Here is an 18678-nt window from a genome sequence, read left to right on the forward strand (position 1 = left end):
TATACAAAAATCAGTAGCATTTCAATATGCCAACAATGAACAATTGGAAAAAGAAATAAAAAAGAAATCCCATTTACAATAGCCACACATAAAATAAACTAGGAATTAACCAAATAAGTAAAATATCTCTATAATGAAAACTATAAAACACTGATGAAAGAAATTGAAGAGGAAACCAAAAAATGGAAAGATATTCCATGTTCATGGATTGAAAGAATCAATATTGTTAAGATGTCCATACTGCCCAAAGCAATCTACAGATTCTATACAATCTCTATCAAAATATCAGTAATATTCTTCACAGAAATAGAAAAAAGCAATCCTAAAATTTATGTGGAACCATAAAAGACAGAGAATAGCCAAAGCTATCCTGAGCAAAGAAAAAGCTATCCTGAGCAAAGAGAACATTACCTGATTTCAAATTATACTGCAGAGTTACAGTAACCAAAACAGCATGGTACCAGCATAAAAACACAGACCAAAAGAACAGAATAGAGAACCCAGAAATAAATCCACACACCTACAGTGAACTCATTTTTGACAAAGTTGCCAGGAACATACATTGAGGAAAAGATACTCTTCAATAAATGGTGCTGGGGAAACTGGATATCCATATGTAGAATAATGAAACTTGATCCCTATCTCTTGCCTTGTACAAAAATCAATTCAAAATAGATTAAAGACTTAAATCTAAGACCTCAAACTATGAAACTACTACAAGAAAATATTGGGGAACCTCTCCAGGACATTGGTCTGGGCAAAGATATCTTAAGTAATACCCCACAAGCACAGCCAGCCAAAGCAAAAATGGACAAATGGGATTGCATCAAGTTAAAAAGTTTCTTCACAGCAAAGAAAACAATCAACAAAGTGAAAAAACAACCCAGAAAATAGGAGAAAATATTTGCAAACTACCTATCTCACAAGAGATGAATAACTAGAATACACAAGGTGCTGAAACAACTCTATAGGAAAAAAAAATCAAATAATCCAATTAAAAATGGGCAAAAAATTTGAATAGATATTTTTCAAAATGAGACAAGAAAATGGTAAACAGGCATATAAAAACGTGCTCAACATTACTGATCATCAAAGAAATGCAAATCCAAACTACAATCTTACCGCAGTTAAAATGGCTTATATCCAAAAGAATGCTGACGAGGACGTGGAAAAAGGAGAACCTTCATATACAATTCACTGGAAGGTAAATTAGTACAACCACTATGGAGAACAGTTTGGAAGTTCCTCAAAAAACCAAAAATAAAATTACCACTGGATTTAGCAATCCCACTACTGGGTATATATCCAGAAGAAAAGAAATCAGTATATTGAAGAGATATCTGCACTCCCAAATTTGCTGCAGCACTGTTCACAATAGCCAAGACTTGGAAGTGACGTAAGTGTCCATCAACAGATGAATGGATAAAGAAAATGTGGTACATATACACAATGGAGTACTATTCAGCCATACAAAAAAGAATGAGATTCTGTCATTTGCAACAGCATGGATGGAACTGGAGGTCATTAGGTTAAGTGAAATAAGCCAGGCACAGAAAGACAAACATCATGTGTTCTTGCTTATCTGTGGGATCTAAATATCACAAAATTGAATTCATGGAGACAGGAAAGGAAGGATGGTTATTTGAGGCTGGGAGGGGAACAGTAGATGAGGCGGAGGTAGGGAAAGGGGCATAGTTAATGGGTACAAAAAAAATAGTTACAAAGAATGAATAAGACCCAATATTTGTTAGCACAACAGAGAAACTATAGTAAATAATAATTTAATTGTACAATTTAAAATAAATAAAGAGTATCATTGGATTGTTTGTAACACACAGGGTAAATATTTGTGAGGATGGATATCCAATTTTCCATGATGTGATTATTATGCATTGCAGCCTGTACCAAAATATCTCATGTACTCCATGAATATACACACTTACTATGTACCTACAAAATTAAAGTAATAAATAAATTGCCTCAGCAAGAATTCCAATAATAAATGGAGCTTATAATCCAATTTTATATAGACTTCAATTTTAATAAATACATTAACAAAAATTGGAGCCCTAAAAATATGTTATCAATAGGTGACCACACAGGACAGAAAAAAAAAAAAAGACACAATTGAATCAAAATCAGAAATATTAGTGGTTACAAAAGAAACCAGTTTCAAACTACTCCCAGTAATTAAGATTTGAATATGTAAATAAAATGTTTAATCATAAGGAAAACAGTAGTATCATTTATACACAGATCCTCCTCACTTTGCACGATAGTATAGGACAATAAAAATAACTATGCAAGCTGAAATTGTACAAAGCAGTCTTACTAACCAATGGGAAAATTTATAATTGTTCCATGGCCTTTAAATATTTTTGTCAAAATGTTAAAAACTCTCTTACTGTTGATTATAGTTGCATGGAGAAATAAAAAAAAAAATACTAGTATTAATTTAGTACAGTATAATTGAAAACATTAGAAATTAAAGCATCATTTATTTTGAAAAAAATTATCAAAATTAGTTTGAAAGTGTTTGCCTTCTTGTTGTAGTCTAAATTATCATACTAAACAAGCATATTTCCTATGCCTTGGCAAATTGTCATACTCGCTTCTAAGTATGGATCGATTCCCAACATTTCATCTTTTGCACTTTCAATGTCATGACATATTTCCAAGAGTTCTTCTAATGTGAAGATTTATTTTTTGAAAGTGTCACTTCCTCTGGAACATCCTTGTCCTATTCATCATAACCACTTTACTCATTTATGTCTAAAAGTTCACCAGCAATAAATTTCCATGGCTGCATATGCAGAGTCTTAAATGTCAGCAGTATCTCATGGTCAGCTATTTCTTTAAAATTCCTGTTATCACTATTCCTTTATTTGCTGTTCTTTCATCTTTGTTAGCTAATACTCCTTTTGATTATTCATCTGTGTAAAATATCGCTTGGGTTTATCACTGCAAAACAAGGAAACAACACAACTTTAGTGTCTGTACCTGATTGAATAACAGATACACAGTGAGCAATCACCAACAGAGTGAATGAAATGACTTGATTGGTAATTGGTCATGATGGACTCCATTACTTATGCAGTGATTTGTGGACTAAAGGGCCAGTAGCAAAGTCTGTACTTTATGTAGTTAATCATACTTAATATACTGTGGTAAATGAAATATTAATTATGTTTTTGGGAACAGATGCTATGTAATTAAATTGTGGCAACCAGAATATATGTATATAGGAACCACACAAAGTAAGGACTGCCTGTATATAAATATTGAGAATTATTCTCAATGCCCCTATAATTTACATGTTATTAACTTTATTTATCAATGGTTTACTCCTTTTAACAGTTTTCTTTTCCCCCATTAAATGGGAAGAACTTATATTCATGGAGATAAAGACTTTTCCAACATATGAGAAAGTATTCTACATAGCACAAGGCAGCTTCTGTGTAATCACCCCCACTCTCTATCATAAGCCTGGTTTCAGAAAGATAGAAGCATGTCTCTCTCGAACTCATAAAAATGTTAAAGAAATTCTGGAGACTAAAGGATTTGCCTCTGGCACTCCCCTTCTTACAATCCTGTAGTACCTCTCTACTACACAATAATGTACATGCTTTAACATGGCTTATAAATCCCTTTATAATTTGGTACTTCAATACTCCTCAAGCTCTATCTCTTGACACCTTCTCCCTCACACTTCATGATTCATGAACAAAGAAGTGCTTCTTACCTCTCAGCCTTTGCTTATGTGTTATCTATGTGTAGACAGCATACTTGTCCACTAGGTGCAATATCATTAGGATAACTTCTGCTCATCCTCAAGAATCATCTTAGATGCCACCTCTTTCCCTGATTCCTGTATCCATCCAGCCCTCACCTCCAGGAAGCTTATGTGAACCTCAACTATGTACTATAATAATTCTTTCATATCTTCATAATCACACTTGCCATAGCATAATTTATTTATATAATATATAAATATAACAATTTTTATATATTTGTATAACATAAATATAATTTATATATTTACATAATATATAAATATAATTTATATTTACATAATATATAATAATTATAATTTATTATGATACTTTAATTATTTACTTTTGTATAGGTTACATATCCCTTACCTGAAATGCTTGGGACCAGAAGTGTTTTGGATTTTGAAACTGTTCAGATTTTGGAACATTTGCATTACACCACTTGAGTCTCCCAAATCTGAAAATCTGAAATCTTAAATGCTCCAATGAGCATTTCCTTTGAACATCATGTGGGCGCTCAAAATAATTCGGATTTTGGAGCACTCCAGATCTCAAATTTTTAGATTTAGGATGCTCAGTCTGTAACTGTTTTCTTTTCAAGACAGTAAGCTACTTGAAGGCAGGAACTATATACATCATATATAGTTGATATACATATCAACTGGATATCATATATGTATATCATTTACATAACAGTGGTTTGCTGAACAAATTGCAGGACAAAAAGATGTGACTAAAACAGCTGCAGAATTTTAGGGTTAGTTACAGAATTTATCAAGGAAAAAAACTGCTCTTCTGCTTGAGGCAATTTTCCTGGATCTTTTGCCTGTCTAGTCTCGGGAAGCTGAGGCAAAGGTGAGCTAACCATCGTGCATAATCCTGTAAAAGGCAACATCACTGAGTGATGAGTAACAGGTTAACTAGTTCTACTTAGCTAACCTGAAATAAAATGATGGGTGGTTGGAGCCAGAGGACTCAGTGAAAATAAGACAGCGGAGAGGAGGTGGTGCTTTGACAAGCAAGCAAGGTGAAGGGGCACAGTCAATTGAATCTAAGAGCAGCGTTATCATTCATTCAGTCATAATATGTGCTTGTTATGTGCCAGACACTGAACTGCAATACCACAGTGAATGAAATGTAGTCCTTACATTACACTTAAGCAACTTATACTATATTTCCTAAATCCATATATTTTTCCCTTAGCCACTATTACTGCATTGTTGTCTAAAAGCCAACATTAAATTTTCTTTCTCTACAATGTAATATCCTTATTCTATAGGTAATTATAACTCTCTACTAAAGTTCGTCAAATATTACAGGACTCATGTCAGCAATGCCTTGAGGAATACAACAAAGGCCTATAACCATGGTTTGGCCAAAATAACCAGAGAAAACTACGGCAAAATTGAGAAATAGTGATAAAATAGGATGGTATAGTTATCAAAAAAGAATCCCTAAGCAAGAATTCAGAACAAGATGAAAATCAACAACCAGAATAATGTAAGCACTTCTTGGGGTAAGGCCTTAAAGTTCCTAATGTTTTAAGAATAAAGATTTTAATTATTTTTTAAAAAAAATATTAAATAAAAGAATAATCCCAGATAGCTGGAGAACTTTGGGAGACTTAAATTATAGGACGAATACAACACAAACCTCTCTATTCTACCCACCTTCTCACTTAGAACATACTTCCCTAAGGCATACAACAGACTCATGCCAATGTTAGTCCCAAACTCCTCACAATACTGACTTGCTAATCTCTTTTAAGTAGTACTTGGCTTTTTCTGTGGTCCCATCGATCCCTAGTACCTCTCAACCAGCTCTCACATAGAAAAACAGTATGATAGATGAATTCTTAAAATGATGCTAAATCACAGATCACAGCTTATTCTGAGGACACAGAAATATTTACAAAGACTTCTGGAAACTGAAATACTTTTAGCCAAATGAATTTGTCATTAATGTTGGAATTTCAATCATATGAGCCAGACTGAGGGAAATATCTATGGACGCAGGGAAGTTTTCAAAGTCCCCAAAACTACGCCACTTTGGCAACCACTGGCTTGCCTGTTGGAGAGTTCAGTACTGTGATATCTTGTTCTCAGCTTCCTCTACCATTAGTGGAATTAGTGGGATTGCAGAGATGGTAACAGTGGTGGCAGCACAACTTCCAAGCAGCAGCATTTGTATTAGACTCAGTACTACACTTGAATTGGGAAGCAACTCAAAGTAAAACACAGCTCTGCAGATTTTTATAGGAATAATAAGCCAGTGAGAGATGATCTATAGAGCTGGCTATAGAGCAGTAGAATTCTCCATTATCTTTCTTCAGGCACTGATTTTTATGCCAACTCTGATTTTTTTTTTTTTTTTTTGGTCATTGTGATTATCTATATTCAGTATTAATATAGCTCCTTAGTACTATCCTTGCTTTAAAAAGTTTATGAAGAGCTGCACACTTTGGGGGTGACTGATAAGTCACAGTGCATTCCACCCGATGCTTTTGGTTCATTATTCCTGCCCAACTTTATACAGATATTTACTGTGTGCCTCCTATGCGATAAACAGATTCTTTTAAAAAATAATTGAACAAATTCTCTCAAAGTAAAATAAAAATTCACATGGATTTATAGTTACCACTAAACTGAGAGGATTTTTCAATATCCAGAAAAATATTGTCATATATTATTTACAAAAATCTGTTTTAAAATGTGTGCATCATATTTCACAACTGCTCTGAGTTGTGGTAAGGGGTGCTTAACTACTTCAATATGGCTTATCGTCTCAAACTTAGAAAAACTGTTTCAATTGATTGGATTGCTAATGTTCTTATAATTATAAATAGAAGGCTTCCCATTCTAATGTAGCAACTGATTGGCTATATTAAAAAACTTAAAAATCTATCTTGATTCCAAACTCAGAATTAAGACTCTTGTCTTCCATCCAATCAAGCATGCACTCTGGATCAAACTTATCTGTTTTTTGGCAAAAATTCAGACACTCAGTAAGAAGTAAAACTATACTTCAGTTCCTAGGAAAATAAGAGTTACATGAAAGTTGCTTAGTTAAGGCAATATAACCAGTCAATCTAGGGAAAACATATTGCTCATTAAAAATGTTAATACTGGTTTCAAAAAGTGGAAATGGATGGAAAAACGGGAAAAAGAAAGAAGCAAACCAAAAAATCTATTAAAGACTGAAGAGAATACTGCTGCTAATTTGCTTGCCTTCTCTATCTCAATTTCACTTTCAATTTTCAAGACTTTTTTTTACGTTAATCTTCTATTTATTTACCTCAACAGTTTTTATCAGTCATTAGTGTATTTCACATAACTTTCTTGCAGACATTTTAGCTTTAAGGATTACTTGAGTTTGGTTTATATTAGAAATATTTTAATATTTACAGGTACTTTCCAGAGAAAAAGAATAATGAAGTCATTGTTATCTGTCATCCAAAACTATATTTGTTCCCTTGGCTTTCATGAAAAACAGTATTTTACTTCCTCTTGCAACATGCTAGAGATAGTCAGATGTACTTAAATACCAGTATCTAACAGATATTGACTTAACATGCTTCCAGCCAGAGTAAGAGACCCATAGCCCCAACCCCAGCCCTAAGTTGGCTGACTTACCATGTGCATGCACATGCCCCTGACCTGAGAAACAGCCTGGCAAGCCCACCCCTGGCAAAGCCTCACCACCACCATCGCAAACTCTCTCGGCCTAGGCTACCGAGACACTCATAAATGTCATTAGCATGGATTACAACTGAAGAAACTACATGGAGACTACATTACTGTTTCCATCTAGAACCAAAGCCAATATATCCCACCAAAACAACACCCAAGACTAGTTCATATGAAAAAGTCTTTCCCTAGGAAACCTACTCCATAAAATTACAAGAGGTAATTTTTCCACCAGATGTGTAGAAATCATTGTAGGAACACATCAAACATGAAAAAGCAAGGACACACCACACCTCCAAAGGAATAGAATGATTTTCCAGTAACAGGTATCAATCATAAGGAAATACACAAAATGCCAGAAAAAAAGAATTCAAAATAATAATCTTAAGGAAACTCTGTGAGAAACGAGAGAATATAGATACACAAGTCAACAAAATCAGGAAAACAATTCATGATTTGAATGAGAAATTCCATAGAAATAGATATCACAATAAAGAACCAAACAGAAATTTGACAGCTAAAGAATTCCATGAATGAAATAAAAAAACACAATCAAGAGCCTCAACAGTAGATTAGACCAAGCAGAAGAAAGAATTTCTGAACTTAAAAGTCATTTGAAATAATGGAGACAGACCCCCCCAAACCCCCAAAAAAGTAAGCCTACAGAATTTATGGAACACCATTAAGGGAACAAATAGTTGCATTATGGGTGCTAAATAATAAATTAATTAATAAAGAAGCAGTATCCAAATTATTAAGAGCACAGTCATATGTGTCAGACAGGTCTGGATTTGAGTTATAAATCTTCCAAATAATAGTTGCATGGCCTTGAAAGTGTGACTTAACCCTCATACACCTCAATTAACTTATTTATGACATACCAAACATAGTATCTGTCTCAATGGGTTGTTTTGTTGTTGTCGTTGTTTGTTTAAGTGACAAGATCTCACTGTGTTGCCCAGGCTGGAGTGCAGTGGCTATTCATAGGCAGGATCATGCTACATCACAACCTGGAATTCCTGGGCTCAAGCAATCCTCCTGCTTTTGCCGCCTAAATAGCTAGAACTATAGGAGTGTGCCACTGCTCCTGGCTTCAATGAGTTGTCTTAAAGATTAAAAGAAACTGCTCAGCAGACAGATTAGAACACTGTACACAATAAAATAGCTACTTTAAATGTTAGTAGTAATAGTTACAATAGTAATTCATAAAATAGTTTAACAGATAAAAAGATATAATTACTTCGTATTAACCAAAACCTAAGTACCTTTTCATCTCTCATAATATGAACTGAATAGTTAAAAGCACAGCAATTTCAGTATCCTGCCATCACTCTCAAAGTGACCCTGAAGAATTATTTTAACCACTCTGGGCTTATCTTTGTTTTCTCACTTAGAAAATGAGTAACTTAAATCTTTGTATTGATCTTAAGAATTCATTCAGCACTTTCGGGGAGAACTGCAAGGATGAAGGAATAGGAGTCCCTAGGTTACAGCTAATAGGAGCCACTATTCTAGGTTCTCTTAGCATGGATCCTGTTTGCAGGAAGCAATTCTGTGAGTGCCTTAAGTGTCCAAAAATGAACCACATTAGTTCAAATTGAACCAAATTCAATAAAAAAAATAGCTCACTATTTACCTGAACATTCTACGTAATAATGAGTCTTGTCCTCTCCCTTTTCCATACAAACCATAGGAAAAGTATATCAAGTTCATTTTGAATGTATTTCTACTGTATACTCATATTAAAGTATGACATACCACAAGGAGTACGATACAAACTTGTCCCAAGCCCGCTAGGTGGAGAATTAGTCTAGGCTTAAATTGAGCCATTGTATCCTTTTCCTAGTTATACTTGTTTTTCAAAAATCTGTACACAGTTTCCATTAATAGAAACACTCTGAAAAGGAGGAAAATATTCTAAGAAATATTACAAAATAATCTCAAATATTTCAACACTGTTCTGAACTACTGTCAAATCACAGTGAACCAGGGATTCTTCTTTTATCAGAAAGTAAGTCACTTTCTAAATACTTTCAACTAAATTTTAGCTTGAGAAGATCGTGCAATAGCTCCTAATTGATAATACACCAAGATCCCCGACTTCTATAGGGTCTACTTCTATCAGCTAATAATAAAAGCCAGATTGAAAGGTTTTAAAAAATCATATAAGAGAAACAAGAAATCTGTGAAAGATAATTAATGGCCCAGTATGTTTAAAATAATGCTGTTTTATGACTTTACTAGAAAAGAAGAATGCAAAATAATATTACACAGACCAAAAAGAATATATTCTTAATATTTTAAAATACTGATGGGCCATATAACATGTACACAGGTCTCTGAAAGTTAGTAATTCTGCTTTAAACAAGTACAACTTCAAAGTTAAAACAATAATCTGCTCTAACGGTTAAAATCAAAGTATTTTTTTCTTTGGTCTATGAATAATATGTATTCCCAGAGATTGCATGTTATATACTCTTCTACACAAAAACTACTCAACATTTACTTAGTGTGTCCCTTTCTGGAGTGCTAATTTCAGGAACCACAGACATCATTTAACTACAGAAAGTAATGATTATTCTTCTGTCATATACAGTATCACTGCATAGGATGCAATAACTGTATATTTAATATCAACTAAAGTAATTGAGAGCATATCCATATTATGGGGTCTTGTTTGATGATATATGTCAGTACAATCGCCTAAGAGATATGAGTAGTCATATGTATACTCAGTAGCATTAAATAAACAGATTCATGCCTGTGTATCAAGATCAATTCTGTCAGAAATGATCACTCTGCAGTTTCATGTCTCCTTGAGGGGCAGCCAACAATCTCAAGGGAGTTACCAAATTCTAACTAAGGTCTAGGATGAAGACTAGTCTGAAGAACATTAAAATAATGGTGTGGTCATTGAAGACAAAATACTCTCATGAGTACTTTTTCATCATTGCACAATTCAGTCCTATAATAGGGGCCATGAAGGAAAGCAAAAGAGGTCAGGATTATTTCCAAAACCATATAAATAGGTGATGGTTTACATTTATTAAGGGCTGACTATTTATGTGACACGTTGTTGCAAGGATTGTCTCATTCTATCTTCCCCCAAACTCCCTATGAAGTGGATAGTATTATCCTTACAATTTACAAATGAGGCAACTGAAGCTTGGAAGTTAAGCAATCTGTCCAAAGTTGATGGAACCTACAAAATGGCAGTTGGGATTTGAACCAAGCAACCAGAGCCTGAACACCACTTGCAACATAAGTCTCCCAAGAGGAAAGGGATATGGAACACTAAGACAACAACACAGCTCATTATTATATGTATTTAGACATCCATATCAAGTCAAATACTGCCCTACAATATTTTGGTACTCTTAACACCTTAAGAAGAAATTTTTTGTTTTCCTCATTCCCTGTAGAAAATCAGTAACTTAGTGTTTGGGAAAAAACAAGCTGACCAGATAGAAAAGAAGTTATACCTCTTTCATCCAGGAAACTACAAGATATATTTTATAAAATAATTATTGCAGCTGTGTCAGTACTCCTTTCTACCTCACAAAAAGCTTAGTCATATGAACATGACTACTGTTTTTTACTAGCCATCCCCAATCCTCACTTCCACCCTACCCTTCACGCCTCATATCTGTATATACCTCAAGACAGAGATTATTATTTCCCAGTAAAATGAGAACCTCTTAACAAATCCATATGTATTACCTATAAGCAGGTAAACCTCACTTTGGGCATATAAAAGTTATAAAGTGACTTCAAGGTCTCAGAAGTAGGTCGTTTCCCTAATATAGTTTAAAAAAGGAAAGCTTCAATATTCTATCAGTGACTGACTTTCTCTTGCATGTGAATTCTGTGCCCATCATTAATTGAAGGGTCTTCTTTTATTTTCTCAAGATTCTGCCTTTTGTGGGCACCACTTTCCGGGATGATGATGGCATCCTAATTTTCTTTTGCTGAGAAAAGGAATTTTAAAACATTAGTTTTAGGCTCAACTTCAAAACAAGATCATAGTGACTGAAGACCTCCAAGATCCATATATCATCCAATTATGTTTCAGAACAAGGATCCCTGAAGAAAAAGACAAAAGAAAAAAAGAAAAACAGAAAAGAAAACAAGTAAAATTCCATCTTACCTTATCACCTTGCATACCAGGGGGGCCCATTAATCCAGAAAGGCCTTGATCACCCTATAAACAAAACACAGAAGTTTAATGTCATGAAAGAGAATTGAAAATTAGAATTCTCTTGAAAATTAAAGCTCCCTTTAATCTTAGACATCAGCTCTTATTACAATCATTTCCAATCTTCACAATCTTTGAGCCCGTTTCTGAGGCTTCCTGCCCTTCCTTATCTCTTCCAGGGCTTAATAACTGGACTGTATTTCCCCACCTCCATATCCTTGCTCTGTTTTCTCTGTTCTTTTCTGTAATAAGGCTCTTGCTATCAAACTTCGCCTCAGTCCAAGGTCTATCGTGTTTTAAAAATTGAAAGTAGGGCTGGGCACGATGGCTCATGCCTGTAATCCTAGCACTTTGGGAGGCCGAGACAGATGGATTACTTGAGGCCAGGAGTTCAAAACCAGTCTGGCCAACATGGAGAAATCCGTCTCTACTAAAAATACAAAAAAACTAGCTGGACATGGCGGCGGGCACCTGTAATCCCAGCTACTCAGGAGGCTGAGGCAGGAGAATCACTTGAACCCAGGAGGCGGAGGTTGCAGTGAACCAAGATCTCGCCACTGCACTCCAGCCTGGGCAACAAGAGTGAAACTCTGACTCTGTCTCAGAAAATAAAAAAAAAAAAGAAAAGAAAATTGAAAGTAGTTTCCCTAAAAAATCTACAAGTGCATTGTGAAGCAGCTGTTGAGGTGTCACCCCTACTCCGTTTCTGTGAGGACCTGCAGCCTGGTAGGATTCCCAGAGAGAATCTCACGGGCTGTGGTGGGACCAGCTAGGGTCACGTGACGCACAGGAGGCACTTCCGCTTCCGGAGCTGAGCCGGTGCCTTCTATCCTGCATGCCAGCTCCACAGACCGTCCCTCACCCCGGAGTAATGAGAGAAAATTGATTGGTAAGTCCATCATGTGCTTGGCTCGAATAGACTAGGCATTACCGATTAGCGCTACCTTTTTTACATTTATTACTCTGATAGAAGGAAGAGAAAACTGCACGAGGAAAGAGGAGACAAGAGGCTGGTCCTCTTACAATAGCTTTAGTCATGAAGGAATCATTTAATTTCTCCTCAAATTCCTCCATCTGGAAAATGAGGTTGATAATGATGATGGTGATGATGATGATTTCGATGTCATCTCACCTGTCTCATGGGAAAGGAAAAACTTACACCATTTAAAAACTATCTATGCATGCTCTCTTTAAGCCCCAAAATGGCTTAAATCTTTGTGTATGGTCTATTACAGATGTTACTTAGTGGATATTACATGGTGAAGTACTGAATCCTGCATTTCTTTTTCTCTTTCACCATTGACTATATATTTATTGTTAAAAATGGCTAAATGGTTAAAATAAAATTGTTTGCCAATCCCCTTCTACTTCCACCAAGTTAATGTTTGTATTTTATTTGTATTCAGATTTATGTGTATAACCAATTTCCTGTTTCCTCAGTATATTTGAATCCAATTTAATGTAAGTACAATTTCTAAAGATCATTTTTAAATTTTACCATTTTAGGAATACCTCTATTAATTTTAAAAGTTGGATTTTACTAAAGCTCTCTGGCAACATAATATTAAATTTTATATCTTACTATGTTTCTGTTACAGTTTTAACCACAGTTAGTATACAAGTAACTCAAAAAGTAAAAAAAGACTAACATGCTTCCAAGTCTGAACTCCCATATTGAATCACCCTATGTTTTGCTCAGAGAAGCCACAGGGAAAGATAAAACCAAGCATTTGATATAAATATGAATGTTTAATCTAGGGGTTTTACTTGAAATAGTCACCAAAACTGAGTGGGCCTCTAATTTCTAAATTTTAAGTTAAGAAATCAAATGTATTATATTTAGATATTTTTAAATATGGCACCTGTGTTTCTCAAATTGCAGAATTTTGTCCTTGCAATAATTAAGACAGTAATGAAAATACTATGTTTATACTAATAATCTTCTGACTCAGCGAACTCAGTTCCACCACAATAATAAAATTACTAAAATTTTAGATTTAAAAAATGTTGAGTATGTACTCCCAAAATATGTGTACTATTGCATAAAAGTAAAAATTTAAAAAATAAAATAAAATAATTTTTTGATGATTTACTATTTCATATAGTATCTGTAGAGTAATTATGTGATTTTTTAAAGTTTATAATTGTTTCTGTAAGCCAATAAAAAGACAGATTTCAAACTTTATGATAGTTTCTGTAAGCCAATAAGATCAGATCAATTTTGGAACCACCAAAATTGTTCAGGGATTTTTAAAGTTTGTGAATGTATACTACATAAACAAACACATCCTATAATTATATTACATTTATAAAGTGCCTGTCTAAACCAAACTTCCCAGATGTCCTCCTAAGACTCCATTTGTATTTATCCTCACTAGAAAACAGTATTCTTCTCCCGATAAAGTTTTTGTAGTTATCTTTGCTTTAAAACTAGTTTTTACTTAAATATGTATATGTTTGTATTGACAGCATTGTGATGAAATGAAAAGCATACTGGATGAGAAGTCTAAAAATTTGGATATATCATCAACTCTGCCATTTACTATCCATGTGATGAGTCCGTTACAATCTATGAATTCTGTTTTCTTAATGGGAAAACAAGATAATGATGAGTGCTTCTCTCACAGAGAGTTACCCTGGTAATTAAACATCATAAAGTATGTGAAACTATTCTAAAAAGATGTAAATTGGCATTACAATTTATATATTATTGTGTGTGTATGTATTAACAGAAAAATCTTTGCAATTAGGACCACATCCTGTTCTAATTTTTTACCCCATCCACTCCCCATTGGCAGATAGTACAGTGGCAGGCCACTGTCGACATTTAATAAAAGTAATGTTAAGACTTAAATCAATAAGTGAAACGGGTGATAAAATTTACATAATTCTTCAAATAGTTCTTCTTTCATTAAAATCCAATAATTCTCATTTTTTTCTTCCTGTCTGTTACAGTAAAATCTACATTTTAAAATGCTTGAAATATATTACCATAATTTCATTTCATGGTCAAATAATTACCTTTTCTCCAGGAACAGCTTGACCTGGGGAAAATCCTGGATCTCCTTTGGGGCCCTAAATAAAATAGTTATAAAACAATTGGTAAAGCATAAGTTGCATATAATGTGTCATATATCTTCAGGTATTTATTACCAGATGTTATATACATTATATGGTGTTAAATAAAATAATTTTACATTGAGATAGGCATTGTTTATTTCATTTTTTAATGTATATTTTTCTTAGCCTTATTTTTAAATGATGAGAAGATTCCTAAAAATTCTCTAGACATAGTTGATTTTTTAATCTAATAAATTTAAAGTTATACACTATTGAAACATTTTTCTTGAAGGACCTAGGTAAAGATTTATTATCTTTTCCATTTTTGTGACATATGAGTTGTTATTCCTATTTTAGCATTGAAAGACTATTACTTTAGTAAAAGAAAACTGCTTATAATAATCCTTAAAATTCTAAGATATCGTTCCAAGTTTAAATGTTTTCCAAAATATTACAATGCACATATATTACTTTTATTATTATGAAAAATAAACAGAAAAAAGATACCTCTAATCCACAAAAGTCTTTTTATTCTGTTATAAAATTAGATGCTTTTCATAGTCTGGGGATCTTTATCTTTTACATTTCAAGAAAAATATGACATTAGGTTTCAGCTACAGTTTTTTGGTACAATATTAAAATATTTTTATGATGCACAGTAGCAAAGTAACTCTTTTTCAAACTGTTTGTCACATCTCAAAATATAGGGGCCACAATGGAGATTCTTTAAAATTCAAATTCTGATTTCATTACCATTCTCAACTAAGAATAAATAGTTCTCCTTTCCTAGATACTTCTAAATGCTATTTTCACTGGGAAATAGTCATGTCTTTTTACATATTCAGGGATGCTTTTAAATGAAACTTAAGCTGACTGATGAAAGATGGAATACCAAAAGAAAAGTCCTGCGTGTCCCCCAGTAAGTACTTGCATTTTACAAATTAGAAATGAACCCTCACTGGCAAAAAGTCCTATATTCTATAGTCAAAGAAAAATTCTATATGGTGTAAGGAAAGGGGGTTCAGTTTTAGTGTTCTGCATATGGCTAGCCAGTTATCCCAGCACCATTTATTGAATAGGGAATCCTTTCCCCATTGCTCGTTTTTGTCAGGTTTTTCAAAGATCAAATAGTTGTAGGTGTGCAGTTCTTATTTCTGGGTTCTCTATTTTATTCCATTGGTCTATGTGTCCATGGATTAAAAACTTAAATGTAAAACCCAAAACTATAAAAACCATAGAAGACAACCTAGGCAACATGATTTAGTACAGGCACAGGCAACGATGTCATAATGAAGACACAAAAAGCAATTGCAAAAATAACAAAAATTGACAAATGAGATCTAATTAAACAAAAGAGCTTCTCTGCACATAAAAAGAAACTATCAACAGTGTAAACACAACCTACAGAATGGGAGAACATTTCTGCAAACTCTGCATCCAACAAAGGTCAAATATCCAGCATGTATAGGAACTTAAACAAATTTACAAGAAAAAAACAAACAACCTCATTAAAAAGTGCACGAGGGATATGAAAAGAAACTTTTCAAAAGAGGACATACATGCAGCCAACAAGCATATGAAAAAAATCTCAACATTACTGATCATTAGAGAAATGCAATTCAAAACCACAATGAGATGCCATCTCACACCAGACAGAATGGCTATTTTGAAAAAGTCAAAAAATAACAGATGCTGATGAGGTTGTAGAGAAAAAGAAATGCTTATACACTACTGATGGGAGTTTAAATCAGTTCAACCATTGTGGAAGACAGTGTGGTGATTCCTCAAAGACCTAGAGACAGAAATACCATTCGATGTAGCAATCCCATTACTGGGTATATACCCAAAGGAATAGAAATCATTTTGTTATAAAGACAAATGCATGCATATGTTCATTGCAGCACTGTTCACAATAGAAATGACATGAAATCAACCTAAATGCCCATCAGTGATAGAACGGATAAAGAAAATGTGCTGTACGTACACCATGGAATACTATGCAGCCATAAAAAAGAATGAGATCATGTCCTTTATAGGGACATGGATGGAACTAGAAATCATTATCCTTAGCATACTCACACAGGAACAGAAAACCAAATACCACATGTTCTCACTTGTAAGTGGGAGCTAAATGATGAGAACACATGGACATATAGAGGGGAACAACAGACACAGGGGCCTACTTGAGGGTGGGAGGAGGGAGAGGATCAGGAAAAATAACTAATGGGAACTAGGCTCAATACCTGGGTGATGAAATAATCTGAACAAGAAACCCCTAATGACACAATGTTACCTATGTAACAAACTTACACATGTACCCCTGAACTTAAAAAAATTTTTTTTTTCTTTAGGGAAAGTTTGTCTTCTAGGTTGACCTCTTCTTTATTGTAGCCATCACTGCTCGTTCCACTACTAAGGCTACAATTTTAGGTCACTGGTTACAAGGTTATGAAACCTAAGAAATGGCTTTGGTGATATTTTAATATTTAAAAACTTAAGTCATCATCAAAAAGGTAATATACTTAGAATTTATAAGAGAAATTAGAGCTTATCTAGTAAAACATATTTTGTAGATAAAAGAAGCAATAAAGCCCAGAAAAGTTAATTGACTTGCTAAGGATTACTTAGAAAAATATTTGCAAACAAGGTCCATTTTCTTTCTTGTATCACAATGCCTATTAAAAATCTTATCTATTGGTTTTAATATATTTTAATCTTTTATTATAAAAGCTAACTAGTTGATTCAAGGCAATAATTTACAAGGAATTTTAAAATAAGAAATGATAGCCCTTAAAAAGTTTAAATATAATAAAACCCTTTGTGACCAATGTTTTTATTATAAATATGTTAAAAATTCTTACGTTTAGATCCTACTTGAATTTTCTATCATCTGTCAGTGTGGCAGGACAATGGCGTGAACCCATTGTTTACAATACAACAATAAGATTGAGAAAGAAAAAGTGAAGTAGGATAGAGGTAGGGACAAAAATGTCTGTGTAGAGTAGGTCCAGGAGAGAATGAAAGGAGAGGAAGTCTCCTAGCTAACAGAAACAACTTAGGAGTTTCTAAAAGGGAGCAGCATAAGGAGCAGAAAGGAGACATAAAAAGAAATGGGGAGTGTGGAGCTTTTATGCTCTATCCTGCCATACCACCTTCCCAGGAAATCAATGTGTTCACCCACAGAAGCTCTTCAAATCTTGTTCAAGAGTTTTTATAACCCAGTTTCTAGTCCCTCTCTCCCCTCCCTGGCACAGGGGCCAGGGAAAAGTAGGGCTGAAAGTTCCCATTCTCTAATCATTTGTGTGTCTTTGTGGTGACCAGACCCCAATGCTGAAAGCTATTTAGGGATCCCAGCCTGTGTCATCTTATTAGCATAAACTCTGATGTGGTCAGAAGGGGCTTGTTATGACTAACAAACGACACCCCTATCACTCAGAAAATTTCAAGTTTAGGAGCTCTATGCCAGGAACTAGGGACAAAAACCAAATATATATGTATTTTATTATACCACATCATTATTTTTTAAAATCCCCAATTATTTGCCTTATGTCTCTTTCATTAGGCTGTTCATGAGTTATATCCTTTACAATAAACTGGTAAAAGTAAGTAAAGTGTTTTCCTGAGTTCTGTAAACCGTTCTAGTAAAATATTGAATCTGAGAGGATGGGTCATGGGAACCCTTAGCTTGTAGTTTGCCCAAGCAGAAGTGTGCGTTGTGGTCTGGGCATCTCATTTTTGGCTGGCATCTGAGGTGTGGGAAGTCTTGTGGGACTCAGTCTTAAAAACTGTGGAGACTGATGCTAACTCTGGTAAGCTGTTGTCAGAACTGAATTGAATTGTTGGATATCCAACTGATGTCAGAGGATCTGAGGATCTTACAGATATAATCACCCAGCATCATCAAAAGATGATCAGTTACTTTGCTGAAGTTATGTGTCAGCTTAAGGAGCTTTGGGTACAAGAC

At 34.2% G+C, this 18678-nt stretch overlaps 1 protein-coding gene across 7 annotated transcripts in view; it reads right to left on the reverse strand.

Moving 5' to 3' along the window:
* The window catches only part of COL24A1 (collagen type XXIV alpha 1 chain), a 386758-nt gene that overhangs the window by 319210 nt on the left and 48870 nt on the right, over window positions 1-18678 (reverse strand). For all 7 annotated transcript variants that reach the window (XM_031650448.1, XM_031650446.1, XM_021943525.2 and 4 more), the window contains 2 exons: window positions 14676-14729; window positions 11607-11660 (listed from right to left, as the gene is read on the reverse strand). In XM_031650448.1, the coding sequence (XP_031506308.1) occupies window positions 11607-11660; window positions 14676-14729 (108 nt within the window). The remainder of the gene's footprint in view (window positions 1-11606; window positions 11661-14675; window positions 14730-18678) is intronic.

This window comes from Papio anubis, chromosome 1 (genome assembly GCF_008728515.1).
Source record: "Papio anubis isolate 15944 chromosome 1, Panubis1.0, whole genome shotgun sequence".
Taxonomy (NCBI): domain Eukaryota; kingdom Metazoa; phylum Chordata; class Mammalia; order Primates; family Cercopithecidae; genus Papio; species Papio anubis.